At 38.7% G+C, this 17,883-nt stretch overlaps 1 protein-coding gene across 2 annotated transcripts in view; it reads left to right on the top strand.

Annotated features, from left to right (window-relative positions):
• The window catches only part of LOC110223414 (carnitine O-palmitoyltransferase 2, mitochondrial-like), a 38,315-nt gene extending 21,793 nt beyond the window's left edge, over window positions 1-16,522 (top strand). For both annotated transcript variants that reach the window (XM_021008942.2, XM_021008933.2), the window contains exon 5: window positions 15,902-16,522. In XM_021008942.2, the coding sequence (XP_020864601.1) occupies window positions 15,902-16,230 (329 nt within the window). In that variant the 3' untranslated portion in view covers window positions 16,231-16,522. The remainder of the gene's footprint in view (window positions 1-15,901) is intronic.
• The last annotated feature ends 1,361 nt before the right edge of the window (window positions 16,523-17,883 follow it).

The raw sequence follows: 17,883 nt of genomic DNA on the forward strand, positions 1-17,883 counted from the left end.
GAGAATGCTGAGAGTTCAGCTGAGTGGCTACCCCTAATCCGCCATCTTGGCTCAGGCCCCTCTCTCATCTTTAAAAAATATTGGTAGACCCTATTATTCCTTCAAGCTATTGTCCTTTCCTCCCAGTCTCATCCAAATTCCTGGTAAAAGCTGTCAAGTCTCATTGTCTCTATTTTCTCTCTTCTCAACCCTTTGCAATCTATTTGCCTTCTAACTTCTTCAAATGAGATATTTGTACAGCACTTAGTATAGTTCCTGCCTCATAGTAAGTGTTTAATAAATGCTTATTCCCTTCTCTCTCATCATTCAATGAGAGCAGTTTTCCAAAATCACCAAGGACTTCTTAATTGCCATATCCAAATGGACTTTTCTCAGTCCTTATCCTTTTTGTCCTCTGTAGCATTTGACATTGTTGATGTTGTCCTCTTCTCTTGGTTTCCCTTTCATATGTCTGGCCACTCCTTATTCTTCTTTACTGAACCATCATCTGTATCACACACCCTAATGATGCATGTTCCACAAGGACCTGTTCTGGGCCTTCTTCCTTCTGTTTTCTTGATAATCACATCAACTCACATGTGTTTAATTATGTCTGTAAGGATGAATCCAACATCTGTGCATCCAGCTGTAGTGTGTTGAGCTGTAGTCCCACATCACCAACTGCTTATTGGACACTTCAGGTTAGAAGTGGAGGCATTGAGGCAGCTAGGTGGCACAGTGGATAGAGTGCTGGCCCTGAAGTCAGGAGGACCTGAGTTCAAATCCGGCCTCAGAGTAAACACTTGTCACTTACTAGCTGTGTGACCCTGGGCCAGTCACTTAACCCCAATTGCCTAAAAAAAAAAGAAAAAAGAAATGAAGGCATTGCAAACTCATCATTGTCAAAATCATACAAGCTCAATATCATCCTCAATTCCTCACACTCACTTCAAATATCTAATCATTTTCCAAATCTTGTCATTTCTGCCTCTATAGCATCTCTTGAATCTAACCTCTTCTCTCTACCCACATGGCCACCATTCTTATTCAGACCCTCCTTTCCTCTTACCTGGACTATTAGATTTTCTTTTTCTAGTCTCTCCCACACCTGAATCCATCCTCCAAAAAGTTGCTGAAGTGATTTTCCTAAATTTGAATCTAGCCACTTCATTCCTTTACTTAAACTCCAGTGGCTCGCTATTACTTCCTCTCTCCTTTAAAGCCCTTCATCACAATCTGCCCCCAACTTGTCTTTCCATCCATATAAGACATTATGGCACACATTATGGAACAGCCAAAATGGCTTTCTGAACATTCCCATATGTACCTGCTATCTCCCCTGAGAGAATGCAAGCTCCTCATGAGCAAGAATTTTCACTTTTGTATTTGTACTGTGCCACTTAGGGTTCATTTCTTTCATTACCTTGTGTTTATTGTGTATGTATACAAATATATAAAATAGTCTGTGTCCTATGAGAGGATATAAGTTCCTGAAGGGCAAAGACTTTCACTTTTGTATTTATGTCCCTATTGCTTAGTACATACAGTATCTGGCACATAGTAGATGTTTAATTAATGCTTATTGATTGATGCAGATTTACAAAGTTATTCTTATCTATGTTCTCCCATGGATTCTCCAGTGAGGATTTTAGAGGCCTTTCTCTAGATTTTTTAACATTCCATGGGAACCAGTGTAGTGTTTAGACTATCTAGTTGTTATCCCATGCTTTCCATTTGTGACCAAGGTACTTCCTATATCTATTGAATAATGTATCCCTCATTTCATTATTAGTATATACATTATTGTTGGAAATATACTGTAACCTACTTCATCTGCCAATTTTCAATTGCCCTTTGGGCTACCTTCAACTTATTTGGAGATTGTGGTATTCTAAGATTCACAAACATACAGTATCACTGGATCACTGGGAGAACATTGGTAATAAAAAAAATGAGGTTTTGTGTTCAGTAACTTATCATTAAGAGGACTACATAATTCACAAAATGACACTCTAGCACCATCCCTTTCTCCTATTGGATTCTGGATCCATCTCCTTGTCTGTTGGCAAGGTCTGTCATGGATAGATACTAGTTCGTTGAATTAGCCTTTCAGTTGCTTGTTATAGTCTGGACAATAGACATTTTCATCTGGTTATCATTTCCTGTGTAGAATTTTAGGTCACTCTTCTGTGTAATCAGGGATTTCATCTCAAGAGGCCCCATTCTTTTGGTTAATGTTAAAATACAAGCAAGAGGAAAAGACTTTCTTTAATGCTTGCCTTTTATAAAGCATGCAAAAGTTGATAAAATGATCATCCGGAACAGTTAGGAATGATGAAAAAAATAATCTATTATTATATCATCATAAAGAAAAATTAGAACTTAATGAATAATGTACCAAGAGATGAGAATAGAGGCTGAGAAAAACAGAACTTCAGAGGTGCAGATAAAGATCAACCTTGCAGAAAGAGAAAGCACAAACTTTTGCAGAAAATAGATCTGGAAAAATATGGTGGAAGAGTTAATTGCCAATATGATAGCCTAAGGTTTAGGTCACTCTATATTTGTCTTTTTTTCCTACATTAGAACATTTTTTTAGGTCATATAGAGAGTCCGTGTTAAGAGAATAAATAGGGCTGCAGAGGAACCAAAAAAACCTGCCAGATTGAGCCATAAAGAATGAAAACAGTATAGAAAGACATCTGCACAGTCAAGCACTAATAAGGTGTTGGCAAGGATAAGACAGTCTTTAAAAGACAGTAAAACATAGAGGAAATATTATAAATTGAAGCAAGCTACCAAGAGGCAAAGACATGCTTAGTGAAAATTTCAGTGAATCATATTTGAAAGCAAAGGACCTTTCAATAACTCCCTTTTTGCTTATTGAACAGAATTTATTTTGGTGGTAGGTTCCGTCTTCTCAATTAAGCATTTCCAAAGCCCCAAAGTTGTAGAGGAGCTCTGCCTCCTCACACTTGTTACAGTCCTTTGCCTCTCTCATTTGCACTAATTACATCCCCTTCTTGTTTTGTAATTACTTGTGTATTTGTTATATATCTTCTATTGGACTGAGATCCTGAGGTCAATGACTGTGTCACATTTTGCCAAATCAATTGGTTTTTTTCTCAACCCCTATCTTACTTGAGTTTCTGATACCTGACTACTACTTCCTGCTTGAGTCTCTTTGCTCCTGCAGCCTCAAAGGGACAGCATTGTTTCTCCCTCTTTTTGAATGGCTCATCCATTGGTCTCACTTGCTAGATATTTATCCCCTACCTGACCCTTTAATCTGAGTCTTCCTTAATCAATGTTTGAATATTTTCTGTCTCTACATCCTTTTCCCTAGCTTCTCATTTAGTCCTGTAACGTTAGCTGCCATTTCTATCCAAATAGTTCTTGAATCTGTATCAAGCACTGATATCTCTTCTGAGCTCCAGAGCTTTGTCATATTTCTTATAGGACATCTCTATCTGTATCCCACCAACATCTTCCTCAAACTCTTATGTCCAAAATCAAGGATAGTATCTTTTCCCCAAAACTTATTTATGTTTATGAATAAACGATTTCTACCTGCCCTACAACCGTTTATCCTGTTTTTCATGTTTGAAATCTTAGGACTAATTTTGACTCTTCTTCCTCTCTCATCTCTCATATCTAATCAGTTTCAAGGCCCTATCAATTCCACAGCTGCAACATTTATCATGTCTACCTTCTATTCCCATTGCCACCATCCTAATGTAGGCTCTTGTTACCACCACTGCCTTGGTTTACTGTACTACGTGCTACATTTCTACAGTGTCTTCCAGAGAATGATTTTCTACCCTTCAGATTTTTGCAATAGTAGTCTTTTACAAGATTCATGGTATTTGGAGCTGGAAGAATTTAGAGATCATCTAATCCAATCCTTTTATTTTATAATGAAACTAAGTGTTTTACTTTCTGGTCACATCATTCTATTCTTCAGTAATCTCTAGTGGCTCTTGGTTGTGTACTGAATAAAGTTCAAGCTCTTTGTCATTCAAAGTCCTCTACAGTCTGGTACCATACTTTTCTAGACTTACCATCCAGTCTAACTGGACTCCTGTCTGTTTCCCAAATACACTTTGCCTCAATACTCTTCATCATGTCGTTTCTTTTGCCTGGAATGCCCTCTTTCATTTCTTTTTACCTGCTGAATTCCTACCCATCCTTTTAAGTTCAGACACGCAAGTGCAATCTCCACGAAGCCTTTTTTGATGTCCTAGTTGCTAACAACTTTTTCCTTTTGACCTCAAATAGTTCTTAATTTTGGAACACTGAAGTACTTTTCATGTGATGCTCTGTATTATAGTTATTTTATACCTCCCCCTTTCCATTATCAGGACAGGATCCATGTCTTTTATAAATTTTATATTTCTTCTAGCACTGTGCTTTGAACACAGTAAGCATTTAAATGTTGAATGAATGTTGTTATGAATTATTTCACTTGTGGATGTTCAGTACCTAATAAGATGTCTTGCAAATAAATGTTTGTTGATTTGAACAACATAATTCAGTTATAATTTTTCTTCAATTTAGGCTAATTTGATATATAAATATTAGGATTTACAGGAAAAAATTAGATTATTTTCAAGTGGTGTCATTTCCTGTCAGAAATGTTGTAGAAGAGAGTCACATTTCAGGTGATTGGTGGGCTGTTGTCCTTTATTCTGAAAGAGGACCAAAATGACATTACCATGTTGGGGTGAAGGTATGGTGTAGTGTGTCTGACTGTGGCTGATCAGACAAATATGAGCTTGGAAGGCTCTGCCACAGGTTGGGCACAGATAGTCCACATGAACATTTGGAGAAGAGATGTCTCTAAATTTGCATATCTCATGTTTATTTTGAGCTACTACAGCTTTGCATATAGAGCACAGCTCCTTCTTTGATGTGGGCACACCATGCCGGTGATTCCTTTGTCAGCATCTCCCATGTCACACAGTCCATTGCAGAGTTCTTCAGAGAAACCTTGAGAGTGTCCTTGAATCACTTCTGACCTCCATGTGAGTACTTGTCTTGTGTAGGTTGTTCGTAAAGTAGCCTTTTAGGCAAATATACATTTGGCATTTGAACAACATGGTCAGCCCATTGGAGCTGCACTCTCTGCCATAGAGTTTGAATGCTTGGCAGTTTAACTTGAGAAAGGCCCTCATTGTCCAGTACCTTATCTTGCCAGGTGATCTTCAGAATCATCCTAAGACAACTCAAATGGAAGCAATTCCATTTCTTGGCATGGCACTGGTGTACTGTCCAAGTTTCACAGGCATAGAACAATGAGATCAGCACAGCGGCTCTGTAGACCTTCAGTTTGGTAGGCAGTCTAATGCCTCTTCTCTCCCACTCTTTCTTTTGGAGCTTCCCAAACACTAAGCTAGCTCTGCAATGGATGCATCTATGTGTAAGTTCTTGGAAATTGTACTGCCAAGTTTAGTGAACTTATTTCCAGTATTCAGAATTTAATGTAACCAATAGTTCAGTGTATGGATGGTATGATGTTGGCTGGTGGAGAACTTGTGTTTTCTTGTTGTTTATTCTTAGGCCAAAATTGGCACAAGCAGCAGAGAATCAGTCCATATTTTGTTGCATCTCAGCTTCAGAGGCTGCATTGAGTGCACAGTCATTGGAAAACAGAAAATCATGCACCACCAACTCTCCCTTTACTTTAGTCTTGACTTGTAGCTTTTTCAAATTAAATAATTTACCATTAATGCAGTAGCTGACCTTGATGCTATTTTTGTCCTTGTTGAAGGAGTCTAACAACATGATGCTGAAAACATCATGCTAAAAGTTAGCATGGGAGCAGGCACGCAGCCTTGCTTCACTCCATTGGTGACTGGGAAAGCATGAGAGCATGGTGCTATCCAGAACCTGGGCAAGCATGCCATCATGAAATTGACATACAATACTAATTAACTTCTCCAGGCAACCAAATTTTGACATAATTTTCCACAAGCCTTCATGACTGACAGTATCAAAGGCCTTGGTCAGATCAACAGACATTATGTACAGACCTCTGTTCTGCTTCTGGCATTTGTCCTTGAATTGTTGGGCAGCAAACACCATATTGACTATTCGTCGGCCCTTTCTGAAGCCACACTGGCAAGAATCTTGCAAGCAATGACTAAGACAAGTCCACGGTCCCTCATGACTGTCACAGGACAATCTATTTCCCTTACCTTTATAGAGATGGGCAATGGAGGCATCCTTGAACTCCTAGGAGATAACCTCTTCTTTCGAGCAGTGCACCCCCTGCCTTGTAAATCTCAGCTGAAACAGAATCAGCACCAGGTGCTTTGCCACAGGAGAGGAGTCTACTGACATTCAAAACCTCTTTTTCATTTGGAAATTATGCTAGAGAGGGATTGACTTCAACCTGAGGTAAACACACACTTTAAGGTTACATTTAACCAATGAAAAACCCTATTGTCACCTGAAACAGGTATCATGGGGTCAGGCAACTGGAGAGATTATAGGGGAGATGCTTGGGGAGCCAGGCTTGCACCACTGAAATCACACCTGGACAGATGTCCTCCAAGCCCCATCCTAGTCAGAGTTTCCCGCCAAGCCCAGGGTGGCTCCAGCCCCATGCTGTCTCAGCCTCCAGGGGTCGTCCCTTCTCCCAGTGGTGAGTTCCTTCTTGGTCCTCCATTTTGATGACAGACCAGGCTGACCATACTTTAGCCCCCATGCTTTACTATCCTCACAGCTGTGTTTCTAACTCTCTGGACTTTCCCAACATGATGCACATTGTCATTGTATATCATTATGTGTCATTGACTTCAGCATTGATTAATGATGGTCTGTTGAGAATACTATGGAAGTATTCGGTCCAACTCTCCAGAATCATGTCTTTATCACTAATCAATGTGGCTCCATCAGCCCTGAGTACTTGAGATGTACCATAGGTCTTTCACCCATAAATATCCTTCAGAAAATCATAAAAAACACATTGGATTATTACTATCAGCATAAAACTGAATTTCATCTACCTTCTTACTGGGCCAAGAATCCAGCATCTCTCTGAGCTTCACTTGCACTTTACTTTTAATGGAGTTAAATACTGCCTTCTTAGAAATGGATGAACTATCCTGCTGATAAAGGCTATGGAGTTTTCAGGTTTCTGAATTTCCCCATCATTTTCATTAGACCATTCTTGATGTTTACCAATGTTCTGACCCAGATTAGTAAATGTGGTGCTGTACCCCAAATCTCTGAAAGCTGCACACTCCTTTTCGGCTTCACTGTTGCCAACTGTGTTTTGGCTCAACTTTCCGTCCAAATTAGCAATAAACTGTTCCAGGTCAGAAAAGTGATTTAATCTGTTGACATTAAGTCCTCTGGTAGTCATCTTCCTTTGGGGCCGCCACTTTTGTTGAATGTGAATATTTTGCTTGGAAAGGATAAGTCTGTCAGTCCAGCACTCTGAGCCACATAATCACCTTTGTCACTCTCACATCTTGTCTTATCTCTTCTCCTTATAATGAGATAGTCTATTAAATGCCAATGTTTGCTGCAAGGATGCATCCACAAAGTTTTATTGCATTTAGGTAAACGGAAGTCAATATTGGTGATTAGAAGATCATGAGATGCACAAGTCATCAGTAGTAAATGACTGTTACTGTTTTTATTTACAACTCTATTCCTCCCAAGGACTTCTTGTCATATCTGGTAGTCTGTACCTATTCTTGCATTAAAGTCACCTAGATTATAAGCTTGGCCTCTTTCAGTGCTTTGGTGATGAGGCTCTCCAGGTCTTCATAAAATTTTTCTTTGACTTCATCAAGTTTCATCATGGTGGAAGCATATGCAGTTATGATGGTGGCATGGTGCTTTCATGAAAGTGGCAATCACATTGTCATGAGCTTGTCCTTTTGGTAGGCAAACAAGCTTGTTGACTAGATTAGTTTTGATTGCAAAACCTATGCCATCTTCATAGAGCTCCCTTTCACTGAGGCCACTCCAGAAAAAAACACATATTCAACTCTGACGTTGGTAATGTGGCCTTGGTTTGCTAGCCTTGTTTCACTCAGGGCTGCTATTTCAATGCAGTACCTGCTGAGTTCTCTTGCAACAAGAGCTGTTTGTCTTTCAGATATACTGGATTTCATGTTGTCCATAAGCAGGCATATATTCCATGTACTGGTGGTGGGTGAAATGATCTTTGCAAAAGTTTTTGTGCTTATTTTTCTATTTTGACCATAGGGTGGGATCTCTGCCTGCCATGGTAAGCAAGTCAGGGCTGGGTGAAGCAGACAATTTTTAGGACACATTTTCTTTCTTTTTAAAAATTAATTTATTTTTAGTTTTCAACCTTCACTTCCATAAGATTTTGAGTTCCAAATTTTCTCCCCATCTCTCCACTCCTCACCCCAAGATGGCATCATTCTAAATACCCCTTTCACTAATCTGCCCTCTCTTCTATCAATCCCCCCTTCTTTTATCTCCTTCCCCTTCTATTTTCCTGTAGGGCAGGATAGATTTGCCTGTATATCTTATTTCCTAGTTGCATGTAAAAACAATTTTTAACATTTGTTTATAAAACTTTGGGTTTCAGATTTTCTCCCTTCCTCCCTCCCCACCCATCCTCATTGAGAAGGCAAGCAATTTGATATAGGTTTACATGTGTAGTCATGCAAAACACTTCCATAATAGTCATGTTATGAAAAACTATATTTCCCTTCATCCTATCCTACCCCCATTTATTCTATTCTCTCCTTTCACCCTGTTCCTCCTCAAAAATGTTTGCTTCTGATTACCCCCTCCTCCAATGTTCCCTCCCTTTAATCATTCCCCCTCTCTTATCCTCTTCCCCCCTATTTTCCTGTAGGGTAAGATAAATTTCCATACCCAATTGAGTGTGTATGTCCTTAAGCCAAATCCAATGAAAGTAAGATTCAATCATTCCTTCTCACCTTCCTCTACTTCCTCTCCACTGTAAAAGTGTTTTCTTGTCTGTTTTATGTGAGATAATTTACCCCATTCTATCTCTCCCTTTCTCTTTCTCCCAGTATAATCCTGTTACCCCTTAATTTTAATTTTTTAGATATCACCCATTCATCTTGAACTCACCCTATGCCCTCTCTCTCTCTCTCTCTCTAGATATATATACATATACACACACACACACATACGCACACATATATACACATATATGTCTAAATATATATACATACACATATATACATATATGTGTATATATAATATACATATTTTTTCCCCTGCAACTACCCTAATACTGAGAAAGGTCTCATGTGTTACAAATATCATCTTTCCATGTAGGAATGTAAACAGTTCAACTTTAATAAGTCCCTTATGATTTCTCTTTCCTGTTTACTTTTTCATGCTTCTCTTGAGTTTTGTATTTGAAAGTCAGATTTTCTGTTCAGCTCTGGCCTTTTCATTAAGAATGCTTGAAAGTCCTCTGCTTCACTGAATGTCCATTTTTTTCCCCTGACAGATTATACTCAGCTTTGCTGGGTAAGTGATTCTTGGTTTTAATTCTAGCTCCTTTGGCCTCCAGAATATCATATTCCAAGCCCTCTGATTCCTTAATGTAGAAGCTGCTAAATCTTTTGTTACCCTGATTGTGTTTCCACAGTACTTGAATTGTTTCTTTCTGGCTGCTTGCACTGTTTTCTCCTTGACCTGAGAACTCTGGAATTTGGCTATAATATTTCTGGGAGTTTGCCTTTGGGGATCTCTTTCAGGAGGTGATTGGTAGATTCTTTCAATTTCAATTTTACCCTCTGGTTCTAAAATATCAGGGCAGTTTTCCTTGATAATTTCCTGAAAGATGATGTCTAAGCTCTTTTTTTGATCATGGCTTTCAGAAAGTCCAATAATTTTTAAATTCTCTCTCCTGGATCTATTTTCCAGGTCAGTTGTTTTTCCAATGAGATATTTTGCATTGTCTTTTATTTTTTCATTCTTTTGGTTTTTGTTTTATAATGTCTTGATTTCTCATAAAGTCATTAGCTTCCATTTGCCCCATTCTAATTTTCAAGGAAGTATTTTCTTTTCTTTTTTTTTTCAAGGAAGTTGGGGTTAAGTGACTTGCCCAGGGTCACACAGCTAGTAAGTGTCAAGTGTTTGGTCTGCGGCCGGATTTGAACTCAGGTGCTCCTGACTTCAGGGCCGGTGCTCTATTCACTGCACCACCTAGTTGCCCCTAGGAAGTATTTTCTTCAGTGAGGTTTTGTACTTCCTTTTCCATTTGGCCAATTCTTCTTTTTAAGGCATTCTTCTCCTCATTGGCTTTTTGGACCTCTTTTGCCATTTGGGTTAGGCTATTTTTTAAGATGTTATTTTCTTCAGTATTTTTTTGGGGTCTCCTTTAGCAAGCTGTTGACTTGTTTTTCATGGTCTTTTTTTGCATTACTCTCATTTTTCTTCCTAGTTTTTCCTCTACTTCTCTTACTTGCTTCTTAAAATCCTTTTTGAGCTTTTCTGTGGCCCGGGTCCAATTTATATTTTTCCTGGAGGCTTTTGTTGCCTTCTTCAGGTTGTAAGTTTTGATCTTCTTTGTCACCAAAGTAAGATTCTGTGGTGTGAGGGTTTTTTTTTTACTCTGTTTGCTCATGTTCCTAGCCAATTACTTGAGTTTTAAACTCTTTGTTAAGGTAGGGGTCTGCTTCCAGTGTGGAGAATGTACTGTCCCAGGCTTTGGGGGGTTTATGCAGCTTTTTTTCAGAGATACTTCTAAGGACCTATAAATTTTGAGATCTTCCAAGGTAGTATGATCAAAGGCAAGGTGTCTACTCCTTTCCTGGCCTATTCTCTGGTCTGTGAGTGATCACAAGCACTCTTTTCTGCCTTGGAACTGTGAGGAGGATTCCCTGTCCACCATGCTAACACTCCTCCTTGCCCAAGGACCACAACCCAGGACTGTGACTCAGATCCAAGCAAGGGAAAAGCAAGAGAATCCCGCCTCTACACCAGCAAAGAGATCCCTGCAATCCCGCTCTGATCAGTCACTTGATCTCCCCACAGAATGTGGACCGAGAGGTCCAGAAGCAGCTGCCACCCTGGGCCTGCACCAGGACTGGGGCCTGACCAAGCTCCTCTCTCACCAAGGTCCAATAGACCTTTCCTACTGACCTTCTAAGTTATCTTTGACATTTGTGGGTTGAGAAGCCTGGAAAGTGCCACAGCTGCCTGTGATTCAGTCCCCTAAGGAGTGCTCGAGATTTGCTGAGGCCCAGTCTTTGCCTGCCCCAGCCCATGCTGAACTGCACTCCTCTCCCAGCCCAGTGCAACAGACCTTTCCCATCAACCATCCAGGCTCTTGGGCTGGAAATTTGTTTCACTCTGTCTTTTTATGGGTTCTGCTGCTCTGGGATTTGTTTAGAGCCATTTTTACAGGTATTTGGAGTGATTTGGGGGAGAGCTCAAGCAAGTCACTGCTGTTATTCTGCCATCTTGGCTCCACCCCTTTCTAGCCCCTTTTCACACCAGGAGGAGAGCAGTGTGGTTCTTTAAAAAAGCTGCTCAGACACTCAGGGGGCTGCCAAATCTCAGTCCAGTGAGAAGGTGACCCTATGACCTGAGCTACCTGTGTGCAAGGTTTGTGTTTGTGAATACAGTCTCTAGGGTAACCACACCTGCTGCTTCATCCGTTGCCTGTCGCTACAGGTCTTTGAGATAGGTAAAAATGGTGAAATGGTATGGATGGCATCTTCTTATTCACACATAAATTGGATTTAAATGAGGTAGAGTTTTGTGATGTCATTGGCCTCACGCTCTCTTCCAGAGTCATCAAAGTCCAGTGGCAAGTCAAAGTCAAGATGACTGGTGATGGCTCAGGGTCCAGTGGATGAGCTTAGGGTCTTAGATGTCTAACCAAGCTTTAAGTGCTTCACAGGACCTGCTTCAGCTGTCTTCATGGCCATTGGAAGAGATTGTTCTCATCCACTATGAGAAGTCTTTACATGTTTGGTATAGACACTCCCCAACTCACCAAAGGGTTTAAGACCCCTTAGTTACCTTCAACCTGGTTTAGCCCATCTGCCAAAATGGTTTACCAGGGTGTGGCCACTGTGGGTACTACAGCTTCTCGGAATCACAGACGAGAGCTGAATGAATTAGGTGGACACCAAAGGTGGAAAGCAGTCCTTACATCAGACATGCTAGTCTTCCCTGAACACATTCTATACCCAACACATTTCAGGTAGGGTTGGGCTAGATGACTCCTGAGATTCATTTTAACTTTTAAGATAAGATTCTAAGTAACAATTCTTGCTATCATGGAGTTTACAGTTTAGAAGAGTAAATAATGATACAAATATGTAATATATAAATATATAGTTAACAGTGCAGAGAAGACAACATAGGATAAGTGTTGTGTTATTTAAGGTCACAAGAAGTCATTTCCTTTTTTTTAAAATTTTTTTTTTTGCTAGGCAATGGGGTTAAGTGACTTGCCCAGTCACATAGCTAGTAAGTGTTATGTGTCTGAGGCTGGATCTGAACTCAGGTCCTCCTGACTTCAGGGCCAGTGCTCTATCCACTGTGCCATCTAGCTGCCCCAAGAAGTCATTTCCAAGGACTGATCAAGGAAGTCTTTCTTGAGGGGATAGCATTTGAGCTGGTTCTTGAAGGATGGGCAGGATTTCAGAAGTCAGAGCTGGGGCAAGGGATGAACATTCTAGGCATAAGGATTGGCATGAGACCAAAGGTGCAAAAATGAGAAAAACTTGAATGTGACATGGGAAAAGCAAGTAAGATAGTTTGGCAAGAGCAATAAGCATCCAAACTTCCTTGGTCATGAGCCCTATTAAATATTTTGAAATTCTGATCACACACCTTCACTATGCATATTATATGTGTGTGTGTGTGTGTGTGTGTGTGTATGTGTGTATATGTATATATGTATATATGTATAAAATGTCTCATTCTATACGCTGAGCCCTTCACCACTCTGTTGGGAGGTGGGGAGCATGTCTTCTTATCAGTCTTCTAGAATTGTGGTTAGTGATTACACTGATCAGAGTTCCTATTTCTTAAAAAGTTGTTTGTTTTTACAATATTGTCATTGAAAAATTGTTCTCTCGTTTTTGTTCACTCTGCATTAATTCATATATGTCTTCTCAGATTTCCCTGAAACCATTCCCTTCGTCATTTCTTATAGCACAGTGTTCCATCCGAAACTTGTTCAGCCATTTCCCAATTTATGGGTACCCCTTCAGATTCTCATTCTTTGCCACCTCAAAAAAGAGCTGTAAATAGTTTTGTACATCCTTAGTCAATTTTGCTTAGGACTAATCCCTTCCTTAATTTATTGTCCCTCTAATTCCTCCTTCTATCCTTTCACTGCTATTGTCCTATTGAGTAAAATATATTTCTGCACCCAATGTGTGTATATTCTTCCCCCCTTTGACAAATTTGGATGGATATAATGTTAAAGCATCAGCGGCTGCCCTGCCCCCTGCCACCTTTCCTTTTGTCTGTGTAGCTGTCTACTTGTGCGTGCTGATTATCTGAAATAATTTTCCCTAACCTTTCTTTCTCTTCCTGCTTCCCCTCCTCACCCACCCCCATTTCCCTCTCTTGCCAATGTTAAGGACATCAAGACACTTCTAGGCTTTATTTAATTAGATTCTCTCTATGACCCCCTAATGATGATAGAATTCAGAGGAGACATGTATATCATCTCTCCATCTTTGAATGTAAGCAGTTAATCCTTGTTTAGTACATTATAATTATTCTTTCATGTTTACCTTTTTATGTTTCTCTTAACTTTTGTGTTTGAACTTTGAAGTTTCTATGCAGGTCTGATTTTCTATCAAGAATACTTGAAAGTCCTCTATTTCATTAAAGATCCATGTTTTCTTTATAGGATAATACTCAATTTGTCTATATAAGTTATTCTTGTTTGGAAGCCTCTGCCTTCTAGAATACAGAATTCTAAGCTCTTGAATTCTTTTTTTTTTTTTTTTGGCGAGGCAATTGGGGTTAAGTGACTTCCCCAAGTGATTTCATACAGCTAGTAAGTGTCAAGTGTCTGGTCTGAGACCGGATTTGAACTTAGGTCCTCCTGACTCCAGGGCCAGGGTGCTATCCACTGAGCCACCTAGCAGCCCCTCTTCAATTCTTTATAGTGGTGGCTTTTATATCTGTGTGATTCTAATTGTGGCTCCTTGGAACTTGAATTCTTACTTTCTGGCTGCTTGCAGTATTTTTTTTTTCTTTGACCTGGAAGCTCTAGATTTTGACTATGATGTTCCTGGGAGTCTTTATTTTGAAGTTTCTCTTCTCTTTGAAGGTGACAAGTGGATTCTTTCTTTATCCACTTTCTCCTCTGGTTCTAAGCAGAACCAGTTTTCTGAAATATGATGTCTAGGTACATTTTTTTGGTCATAGCATTTAGGTAGTCTAATGATTATTAATTTTTTCTCCTTAATCTGTTTTCCAGGTCAATTTTTTTGCCATGTGATGCCTTACATTTTCTTAAATATTTTCAGTCTTTTGATTTTAATATTTCTTGTTGTCTCATGAAATATTGGCTTCTACTTGGTCCATTACAATTTTCAGAGTTTGTTGCTTGGACAAGGTTTTGTACCTCTTTTGCCAAGCTGTTAATTCCCTTTCCAATTCTTTCTTCCATAGCTCTCATTTCTTTTCCCTTTTTTTTCTCCAGAGTTTTTATTTCATTGGTTAAAAATTGAAACTTAAAAAAAAAAAGTCTCGTCTCAGGAATTTTATTTGAGTTTGTGCCCGAGCTGTATTTTTCTTTGAGGCATTACTTGTAAATATTTTAGAATCATTCTCTTCTTCCAAGTTTGTGTCTTGAGCATACCTGTCACCATAATAATTGGAACTGAGATCCCATTCTGCTTCTGGGGTCTGAGCCACTGCTACTTGCTTCTGAATTTCCTCCTTTCTCTGTATACTGCTTAGAGCCTGCAGCAACTCTTTACCTCTCCTGAGTCCACTTTGGATCTGTGATCTAGAAATGGATAGTAGGCAACCAAGCTGCCGTTTGTTACCTTTTCTTGTTGCAAGAAGCTGGACTTCTTGCCTAGCTGCAGAGTCTCTTTTTGGGTTCTAGTGCTGGTTCCTGGCCAAACCCCATCTCTAGTATGCACAGACTTTTCTGTCGGCCTCTTAAAGCCTACTTGGGCTGGGAAAATGACTCACTGTGACTTTCTCTTGGGTTTCCTCATCAGGATTCTAGCCCGTGTATTTTCTTGGTCTGTTTGGAGGACTTTTGAGGGGGAGCCTGCTGTACTTCTTCCTGCTACTCTGCCACCTTGGCTCTATCTCCATGTGTATATCATTTAAAAATTATATACATTTGTTACTCAGTAATGCATATTATAAAGCAGAAGCTAAAATAGGATGGAATAAAGATAAAATAACATTTGAATTCAAGGTCAATAGGGAGCTACTGGGGTTTATTAAATAGGGAAGTGACCTATGTTTTAGGATAATCACTTTGGTAATTATGGAGGATGGTTTGGAGAGGAGAAGAATTCGGGCAGGTAGGCTTAGGAGATAGTAATCCAGGTGAGAAGTGATGAGGGCCCAAGGTAGTGACTGTGTAAGTGAAGAAAAGGCCTCAGATGTGATAAATGATGTGGAGTCAGAAATGGCAAGATTTGCCAACTTAGTGGGTTATGTGGGGAGAGTAAAGAATTGAGATTGTAAACCTGGATGACTGAGAAGATGTAGAACCCTCAACAGACATAGGGAGATTTAGAATAGAGGTTGGTTTGCAAGGCAAGATAATGAATTTCCTATTAGACTTCAAAATTGATAATTATTACTAAGTCAAAGATTATCTATAGATACTTTTTATTTGCATCCTTGTTTAAGTTGACTAGGTAATTACTCATTTTAAAAACAATTGATTTATCTTAAATGTGACATTGCTTATTTTAATATGTTTTGTTTTTTGATTTAGGACAAGGATTTGATCGACATTTATTTGCACTGAGGTATCTTGCAGAATCCAGAGGTGACCCTGTGCCTGAATTTTACCGGGACCCAGCCTACCAATACATTAACTATAACATCCTTTCAACCAGTACATTAAGTAGTTCTTCAGTTTTCCTTGGTGGGTTTGGACCAGTTGTACCGGATGGCTTTGGAATTGGATATAATATCTATGACTACTGGTTAGGGTGTAACATTACTTCATATATGGAAAGAGATTTGGATGAGTTTCTATTAGATCTTGAAGGTAGTTTAAATGATTTTTTTGATGTTTTTCAAGGGAGGTCACTTAAATAACACTGACTATTTAAGGGAACAATTAGTGTACACTTTTAAAGTATTTTCTTGGTCCATAAATAGAGATATAAAATAGCTAATGTGATATTTTTTATCCTAGAGTTATCTTACATAGTATATTCTCCCCTTCAGTTTATATAACATTATCTAATGTGAAAATATGGCCTTCCTTGAATGCTAATTCCTGTAAACATTCACTGTCTAGAAAGCAACAAGTAAAATAAAATCCTTGGAACCAAGAATTAATAATCCTATGTATAAGAAAAGACTTGGAGACTTTTAATCAGTGAAATAAAATGTCAGTAATATCTTTTCCTAGATTGTCCTTGTTCTGTTAACTTTGTCATAATTCCATAGAAGTCTGTAGTTCTTCGAAACAAACATTCCTGTGCTGATATCTATTTTTAGTGTAGTTGTGGTTTTATTTTCAAATGTTACCTTCACATTACTTTTTTTCTAAGATATATTCTTTGAACATAGGACAGTTTTTAAAAATTCAATTGGAAAAGTTTTAATTGCTCTCTCCAAAATTTGTACATCATCACAGGTAAAAATAGATGACTAAGAAATAATTTTTTAAAAATAATCTTACTCTTCAGTTTGGTTTAGCATGCTCAATTTGGATTTAATGGTATCCACATTTACTTTTATCACCCTTCATTTATCTTTACTTTCATCTATTATTTCTTGTATCATTAGCATATGTATATAGACAATTGAAAGAAAAGAAGGAAAGGCAGAGTACAACTTTATTTAGCTGACTACCCAATTCTCATCAATCTAATAATAAGGTTTTCAAAGTTCAAATCATAAGAATCAGTGTTTATTTTAGGTTAATCACATTTAGTGCATTATAATAACTAAGCATGTTGCCACATGACAGATAACTATATTGCACCCACATACAGAAATGAAATATCCATCGCAGGCTTGGTTCTGCACAGTAACCATGGCATTCTAGTATGTTTGGGTTTAAGTTGTTTATGTGTATGGGTGCGTGTGTATGTTAACCTCAATTATTAATTTGTTCCTCCAGCTTTTCCTGCTTTACCTGTTACATGCCTGTCTTCATACTCCTCCCTCTTCTCCCCAGCCTTCCATAACCTCTCCATTCCCTTTCTCTCTACTCTCTGCTTTAATCCTCTGATCCATTCCCATTTGCCTCCAATTTCCAATGCCTTTCCCTTCCCTCCTCTGTCTTGCCTTCTCTTCCCTCTTTTCACCTCTTTTCTATGCTGTACTTCTCTCCAATTTGTGTATTCTTTCCTTTTTTCTCTGTTCCGCTTTTTACTCTAATTCCTCAATACTTAAATATGTCCAAGTCTGTTTCTCACATTCTAATTGTTCTTACTAATTAGTAGCAAAATAAAAAATTATAGCAAGATTGGGAAGGAGCAAAATAATTCTACACACATTTATGTGTATCAGTTAATAAGCAAGGTTGTAGTAAGTGTTTACTATCTGTCTAGCTCTGTCTATGTAAATATATTCTGATGATTTAAGGATCTCATTTCATCAGTGTAGGTATTTCTTCCACTGTTGTAGATTGCAGCATTTCTAAGACTTAGTAAGTTGGACTTCAAAAATTATTATGCCTGAAAAATTAATTCCCCTTTGGTCAACCTGGTGATGGGCCTCTTAAAAGTTAATTAC

The sequence above is a fragment of the Phascolarctos cinereus genome, unplaced genomic scaffold (genome assembly GCF_003287225.1).
Source record: "Phascolarctos cinereus isolate Bilbo 61053 unplaced genomic scaffold, phaCin_HiC Scaffold_4;HRSCAF=312, whole genome shotgun sequence".
NCBI classification, from domain to species: Eukaryota; Metazoa; Chordata; class Mammalia; order Diprotodontia; family Phascolarctidae; genus Phascolarctos; species Phascolarctos cinereus.